This window comes from Solenopsis invicta, unplaced genomic scaffold (assembly GCF_016802725.1).
Source record: "Solenopsis invicta isolate M01_SB unplaced genomic scaffold, UNIL_Sinv_3.0 scaffold_2876, whole genome shotgun sequence".
Classification (NCBI taxonomy): domain Eukaryota; kingdom Metazoa; phylum Arthropoda; class Insecta; order Hymenoptera; family Formicidae; genus Solenopsis; species Solenopsis invicta.
This window is the reverse complement of record NW_024105263.1, coordinates 55987-64924: the sequence shown is the minus strand read 5'-3', so window position 1 is coordinate 64924 and position 8938 is coordinate 55987. Positions and strand designations below refer to the sequence as shown.

The 8938-nt window shown below is 34.7% G+C and overlaps 1 protein-coding gene across 1 annotated transcript; it reads left to right on the top strand.

The window, feature by feature from the left end:
- Nucleotides 1-6: 6 nt before the first annotated feature.
- LOC120359885 (aminomethyltransferase, mitochondrial-like) lies at nucleotides 7-1414 on the top strand. Its single transcript, XM_039459316.1, has 3 exons — nucleotides 7-216; nucleotides 370-452; nucleotides 618-1414. The coding sequence occupies exons 1-3, from the start codon at nucleotides 38-40 to the stop codon at nucleotides 953-955; spliced, it is 600 nt and encodes a 199-aa protein (XP_039315250.1). The 5' UTR covers nucleotides 7-37; the 3' UTR covers nucleotides 956-1414.
- The last annotated feature ends 7524 nt before the right edge of the window (nucleotides 1415-8938 follow it).

Below are 8938 nucleotides of genomic sequence, written 5' to 3'. Positions count from 1 at the left end.
ATCATTAGTAAAAATAGATCTTCAGACTCTAAAGTTCATGAACAGTGTCGAGACCGAGGTGTCAGGAAGTAATATTAGAATTTCGCGATGTGGATACACCGGAGAGGACGGTTTTGAGATCTCTGTACCTGCGAATGACGCGATTAATCTAGTCGAAAGGATCTTGGAGATTCCTGACGTGAAGCTGGCCGGTTTAGGAGCCAGAGACAGCCTAAGGTAGATCAGTAGCTTGCCTTAAAAATAATACTCTTCGAGCATAATCAAGATAACGTGTGTGAGGGTTTAAAAAGATTTAAATAAATAGCAAGTAACGTAAGAATAATGATAAAAGAGAAACTCTATTAAGGTATTTTCCGTAAATTTTCACAGATTAGAGGCTGGACTCTGTCTATACGGTCACGATATCAATGAAGACACCACGCCAATCGAAGCTGCCCTTACATGGCTAGTCGGTACGGTTTAGCAAAGATCATTAATGAATCCCCGAATGCGATAATTACTTTTTTAAACCCCTCTATATAGCTTTATCAGCCGCATTCAATTTTCTCTACCTTCGGTAAAATGCAATTATTGCAGAATTTAAAAAAATATTAATCTTTTTTTGTCTTTCTCGATAGCGAAACGACGAAGGGCCGAAGCGAACTTTCCAGGCGCGGAGCGAATACTTTCGCAGATCAAGACGGGCCCGACGAAGAAACGCGTCGGGCTCTTACTGGGTCAAGGACCACCTGCTAGGGAAGGCGCGCCCATATTGACGCCGGAAGGTGAGCGTGTAGGCAGCGTTACTTCCGGTGGACCAAGTCCGACCTTGGGCCGGCCGATCGCCATGGGATACATGCCGCCGGATTTGGCGCAATTCGGTGGCGGGATACTGGTCGAGGTTCGAGGGAAGACGTACAAGGGTACCGTAACGAAGATGCCCTTTGTGAAAGCGAAGTATTACACCGCGAAATGATGCTGATTTCGCGACGGAAATTAGTCGATCTCCGGAATACCGCACGCAATGATTAATTGACAGCCATGAAATCTTTTAGCACATTTATTCGAAAAGTACCCAAACAATTGGCTTAGATGATTAGCTAGCGCGAATGAATTGCGACGAATCGCAAATGACGTTATTATTATTAATTAATAGTTTCTAAAAATTTTATTTGCATTAGCTAATCTCTAAATTAAATTAATATCAGATAATTGAACCTCTTCCATGAGAGATTGCTAAATATTATAATACATTAAATATAATATAATACAATACAATACCAATCTTGTAAAACAGCTTACAAGATTAATTATTATTTATAAAAATATGCATTTGTACGATAATACCATAAATATCTATTTTTATATACGACTGTTATTATACAAATTATTAAATGTATCTACACACGAGGAATTATCACAAAGATTGTCACCTTTCGCAATAAATATTTTTTAATACATTATAATTTTATTATAGTACTATTATAAATATTTTATAAGATATAATAAATTTATTTATAATATTAAATAAATTAATACTCTGTAATTAATCTTGTATTGATTTTACCCCACTTTCACGTATAATCCCATATTATCGTGTGTGTGAAGCTGGCATATCATTTGGTGGAAATTCACTAAACATTGACAGTTCTGGAGTTATTTTCAATAGTTCTACAATTTCTGATAGATAAAACAAATAGTTCTGGCCTTTAAAGCGAAAAAAACGCATAGGACAAAGTGAGACGTCAGGTTCACGCAGCGTCTCAGTTTGTCCTGCGTAATTTTCCAAATCCATTTCTTGTAGGATTTTAAAAGATCTAAAGTTCTAGATGAGTTCTAGAAAGAGTTTTAGCGTTTAACATAGTTTATTTAATTAAAAAAAAATATTACAAAATATTTATTTTATAATATTACATAATAAAGTTCCGTGTACAAAAAAATATTTTTCCTCAAGTTTTGAACGTATTTAAACGCCTTCCAAAAAGTTCCGGTCGATTCAATTATTTATTAATTAGAAAAAAAATTGTTATCTCCCGCAAAACTCATCGTATATTGGCATATATGAGTGAGACGCTGATCGGTTGTTTAGAGTTCTATGCATAAAAAAATATTTTTCCTGTAGGTCTGAACTTTTTTAACAATGTTTCATAGAAATCGGCGAAATTATTAATTATTTGTTAAATAATTTTTATTTCCTGATATAACCGCATTTATTGTTATATGTACTGGCAAATGTATTGTTATACCGGCTTTTCTCGAACTCAGCGTAACCCGGGACCAATAACGTGGACGTGGCGAGATTATGGTTCCTTTTTTAATCTTTTTGGGAGATTTTTGTTTTTTTTGTTTTTTAATTTTTCTTTTATTATATTTAAGAAATTTTTAAAATATACGAATATAAGACTTTCACGAAAAATTATTTTCTTTTAAATAATTAAATAATTGAATCAACCAGAATTTTTCGAAAAGACCTTGGTTACGTTCAAAACTACAGAGAAAATATTATTTCGTACACACAACTCTTCGAAAAAGACCAGCATCTCACCTATATATGCGGAAAATCGGCTTTTTCACAAGTTATTAATTTTTTGTTGATTAACTAATATTGGAATCGACCGCAACTCTTCGGAAGGGGCTTTAATATGTTGAAAACTATAGGAAAAATATTTTTTGATACACAAAACTCTTTGAAAAATATCAGCATCTCACCCATATAGAGGAAAATCGACTTTTTCGGAAGTTATTAATTTTTTGTTGATTAACTAATATCGGAATCGACCACAACTCTTCGGAAGGTACTTCAATATGTTGAGAACTGTAGGAAAAATATTTTTTCGTACACAGAACTCTTTGAAAAATATCAGCATCTCACCTATATAGAGGAAAATGGACTTTTTCGAAAGTTATTAATTTTTTATTGATTAACTAATATCGGAATCGACCGCAACTCTTCGGCACGCGCTTTAATATGTTTAGAACTGTAGGAAAAATATTTTTTCGTACACAGAACTCTTCGAAAAAGTCCAGCACCTCACCTATATGTGCGGAAAATCGACTTTTTCGGGAGTTATTAATTTTTTGTTAATTAACTAATATCGGAATCGCCCGGAACTCTTTGGAACGCGCTTTAATATGTTGAGAACTGTAGGAAAAATATTTTTTTGTACACGGAACTCTATTATATAATATTATAACATAAATGTTTTATAAAAAAAAAATAAAAAAAAATAAAAAAACTATGTTAAACGCTGGAACTCTTTCTAGAACTCATCTAGAACTATAGATCTTTTAAAATCCTACAAGAATTCGGTCTGGAAAATGTCGTAGGACAAACTGAGGTGCTGCGTGAACCTGGCACCTCACTTTGTCCTATGCGTTTTTTTCGCTTTAAAGGCCAGAACTATTTGTTTTATCTATCAGGAACTGTAGAACTATTGAAAATAAACTCAGAACTGTCAATGTTTAGTGATTTTCCACCAAATGATGTGCCAGCTTCACACACACGCATCTCACCCATATAGAGAAAAATCAACTTTTTCGGAAGTTATTAATTTTTTGTTAATTAACTAATATCGGAATCGATCGCAACTCTTCGGAAGGGGCTTTAATATGTTGAAAACTGTAGGAAAAATATTTTTTGATACACAGAACTCTTTGAAAAATATCAGCATCTCACCCATATAGAGGAAAATAGACTTTTTCGGAAGTTATTAATTTTTTGTTGATTAACTAATATCGGAATCGATCGCAACTCTTCGGAAGGGGCTTTAATATGTTGAAAACTGTAGGAAAAATATTTTTTGGTACATAGAACTCTGGAATATACACCAGCGTCTGACCCATATGCGCGAATATACGACTTTAGCGGAAGATAACAATTTTTTTCTAATTAATAAATAATTGAAGCAACCGGAACTCTTCGGAAGACGTTTAGATACGTTCAGAATTGGAAGAAAAATATTTCTATGTACACGGATCTCTATTATGTAATATTATAAAATAAATATAATTTTTATAATAATTTTTTTTTAAATTAAATAAACTATATTAAACGCTAGAACTCTTTCTAGAACTCTTCTAGAACTATAGATGTTTTAAAATCCTACAAGAATTGGATCTGGAAAATGACGCAGGACAAACTGAAACGCTGCGTGAACCTGACGTCTCACTTTGTCCTATGCGTTTTTTTCGCTTTAAATGTCAGAACTATTTGTTTTATCTATCTAGAACTGTAGAACTATTGAAAATAAACCCAGAATTATCAATGTTTAGTGAGTTTCCACCAAATAATATGCCAACTTCACACATACCATATTATCATTTCGGTAACTGAAATCGCATGATGATGGACCGATCGCGTAAATAAAAATTAATTTTAACATTCTAACTTATTCCGTAAAGATTAAAATGTCGTTTAACAAAATTTATTTGGTATAATAAATTTATTTACTTCTTTTGATGAATCTTATAGTAATGATGATTAAAATGAATCACTAAAATAGTATTAAAGACTTAAATTTATCAAATTTGACTAAAAGCATGATTAGTACTGCATGCACACATAATTTTAATAATAATCAGGGTTGAGTAAGTTATTAATATATTACATTAAGTTAGCGGCTTATAAAATTAATTTGATTATATTAAATGTTACACAAATAATGAATTAACTCAATTAAAGTTACGTTAAGATTAAATTAAAATTATTATGTTAAGTTAAATTAAAAGGTAATTTTGAAAAACATTATTCACATATTATATTAAAAATTTCTGATTTTTTAAAGTTAGATTACTCAAAACAAATATAATATAAATTATTAAAACAAATTATTTTTAATATTTTATTTGTAATTGTAATTTTATTTGAAAATTTTAAGTCTATATAAAATATTGTTTTCATTGTATATTTATTTCTTCATAATTTTTTTCTTTTACATAAATTTTTTAACTTGGTCAAAAAGTTGATAAATTAAAGTTTGTGTTTCAAGAATAACTAGTTAAAGTTAAAAATTAAAATTACCTAAGTTAAGTTAAAAATTATTAACTATAATAGTTACTACTCAATCCCCATAATAATCTTTCAAAGCGTTCAAAAAATAAAACGCCATTTTTTAATACAGATTGATAAAGACTATATTTAAAATGTAAAATATTATACTTTATTAGGCTCATCTAATGATATTGCAGAGATCTTGAAATCAAGTCATGTTCAAAATAATACCAGTTTCAGAGAAACCTGAGAGAGGTCACAATTACTTGTGACTTTACTTTGGAACGCTTCTATGTTCATAAAATCTGAATATTGAACTACGTAGCCAATGTCTATAAAATCCGTAGGTAATAACACGATTTTGTGGTTCTCTTCAGTGCTACAACCAGAACCAAAATTGTGTAATAAATTTTAAGTTTATGTCTATATAAATTATTTATATATTGTTTATGATATTATGTTTAACAAATCTTTTTTACCTATACAATTCAAACAATATAAATTATAAATTGATTAATACAGTATAGAAAAAGTAATTAAAGTTATAAAATTTCCAATGTATATGACTTTAGTATTGATAAAATAAAAATATATATCAAAAATTAAAAAATAAAATAAACTTTTTACTATTTCTGATGAAATCTGAATCTATGATCTATTGATTACTATTTAAATCATAGATGACATGTAAAACAATTTATATTGTATATACACAATGTAAATTTATTATATATATATTATATCCTCAATCCTGATCAAAAGTGAGGTGAATTAGACAAAGGACTTCTTTTACCAATCTTTGTTAAAGTAAACCAATCTGTTAGGTCATTGGACCAATTGCATTGTCTGTTATGTGAAATGACAAATGCAATTGGTCAATGCCAATGACCTAACAGATTGGTTTGCTTTAACGAAGATTGGTCCAAAAACGAACAATTAATCTGGTATCTTTGTCTACTTAACCATCTCTCTCTTGAGTTAGATTCCTCAAAAATGAATAAAATTTTCTTTGGAAAGGATTTTGAAATGTAGTTTTCAATTATACAGAGTGTCTCCATATAAGTAGCCTCTTTTTATCTCATAAACTAATAAAAGTAGACCCAATAAAAATAATTATGAAATTATATGATTCAAACTAAATTCTAAACTAAATTCTATTGTGAGCACACAGTGGTCACTTAAAGAATTATTTGTGTTAAAGAATGTAATGAGACAAGCATAACCTTCACATGGTAAAGTGAATATTTCTATATGATAAAAGTTGTAGCATTCTTTCTTATGAGTACAATAGTGTACGATATATTATTTTACAAATTATACAAGTTATGTCAGTTTAAACAGAATATTTCCTTTTTCGTTTCAACCCTGTGGTATGGCTAATTTCCAACTTCAGCTTTGTAATCAGATGTCAACATGTTACATGTCAATCATCAAAGCAGGAGTTAGAAGTTAATCACACTGCAGAACTAAAATTAAAAAGGTAGTGCTCACCCACGAAACTTTAAATCGACACAATTTGTATAATTTGTACAATAATTTTGACATATCGTACATCATTTTACTCATTGGAAAAAATGCTACAATTTTTATCATAAACATATTCACTTTACCATGCAAAAGTTATGCATGGCTCTCCGCTCTTTAATATAAATCATTTTTTTAAGTTCATATACTTACAATAGAGTTTAGTTCAAATTGTAATTTAATATTTTTATTGGGACTATCTCCGTTCGTTTACGAGATAAAAAGAGATGGCCACTTATACGGGGACGCCCTGTACGGGTATTACCTACGGAATTTATAAAACATTGAGTTCAAATTATAAAAATATGTCAATTAATAAAATAGTACTTACCAAATTGCTCTCATCGTGGATGCCGTCTCCTCGTCGAACATCTCGTTCAGCCATCCTCGTTTTGCTGTTCTTGATCGCACATTAATCCACATTAACGAACGCCCGACACTTTAAGCGAGTTTTTTTTTAATTCACCGATTGATCAATCGCATTACGCGCAAATGCAACTTTACTCTGTAAAAACTGCACTTAAGAATAATGCAATTAATTATTCAATAAATTAAAAAAAAAACTCACCTTTTATTCGTCACTCCCGTTTCGCGGATAATACGTCGCACTAGTCGCACACGAAACGCGCGCGAGAGTTAACCCGTCACGACGCATCATCGGATGTCAACATCTCATACATTGTAAATTGTGTGATGCGTGTTGGGACGACCGTTCACTGTATCAGTCATATTCATCACCGTGTCTGTGAACAATTTGCACTTGAAAAATGCGGAAAATACGGAGCGTCTGCTTCACAGTCATTTTCACAGTCTACTTCGCCCATCCTTGCGGCATATTCAAGCGAATACGCGCGCACAGAGGTTGGGCTTGCGGCGTCGCGACGAACGAACGATGCCGCGTTCCACGAAAACGCACGGATACTTCGACGTACTACATCGTCACTCGCGTACACTCGCGTATCGAGACCGTACCGTCCGCGAAACAATATTCGACACTCCGCGTAACTCCGCGCAATTTAGACTTGAGACTCGCGAAAAGTACGACCATAGCGGTTAAGCGAAAATAAAGATGGCGAGACAAGACGAGCCATCTCGCGGTGCGAAGTGACAACTGATGCATGACGATCATACGTCATACCTCCCCCGTTCGAAAATTTCGTTAACATGAGCCAGCTAAAATCACATGACGACTAATCGCGTGTCACATTCTACTTCGCGCATCCTTCTAGAATATTCGAGCGAGTACGGGCGCACTGGGAGACTGAACACGATGCCGCGTTACACCTTCGCGAGAACCCAAAGTCATTTCAACGTACCAACGAATGACGTCACGACGTAAACACGACGGACAAAGAAAACGAAACGACTCGTTTCCATTTCATAGTTTCGTGTCTAACATAAGCCAACTAAAATCGCACGACTACTCACGTTTCACAGTCCGCTTCGCATATCGTTCTAGAATATTTGAGCGAATGCACATGCACGGAGACTGAGCTTAACTGAGCTTGTGGCGTCGCACGATGCCGCGCTCCACGAAGACGCACGTACGGTCATCTTGACGTACCACATCGTCACGTATACTCTTGTATCGAGATGGTACCGTTTGCGACACAATATTCGGCACTCCGCGTATCTCCGTACAATTCGGATTTGAGACTAGCGAAAAATACATAGCGATAGCGATCGACGACTCCAACTGGCGCCGGCGGGCCGGCGATTAAACGAAAATAAAGATGGCGCGACAAGAGAGCCATCTCACGGTGCGAAGTGACGACTGATGCATGACGGTCATACGTCATACCTCCTCCGTTCGAAAATTTTGTTAACGAGCAAGCTAAAATCACACGCCCTAATAGCGTTTCACATTCTACTTCGCGCATCCTTCTAGAATATTTGAGCGAGTACGGGCATTGGGAGACTGAACACGATGCCGCGTTACACCTTCGCGAGAACCCAAAGTCATTTCAACGTACCAACGAATGACGTCACGACGTAAACACGACGGACACAGAAAACGAAACGACTCGTTCCCGTTCAATAGTTTCGTGTCTAACATTAGCCAACTAAAATCGCACGACGACTACTCATGTTTCACATTGCTGCTTCGCACATCTTTCTAGAATATCCGAGCGAATACACACGCATGAGAGACTAAGCTCGCGGCGTCGCTCCAGAGGCACAACGGCACGAAGACGCACGAGATCGTGATACTTGACTTGACTCTCGGTCCACGACACTCTCGAAACACTCGCTCGCGTCAAAAACTCATACGGGACGACGAGGATGCGAGTTGAAACGCGCCGCGACGCGCCACGACCTTCCGCCGGGGTCCCTAACCGACCGATTGCTGCTACGGCATAGCAGGGGCGGTAGCGGCGCGCAGGCGCCAGTCACGTGAGTCTACGTCACGCCGCTACGCTGGCTACGCAGTAGCAGCAGTAGCAG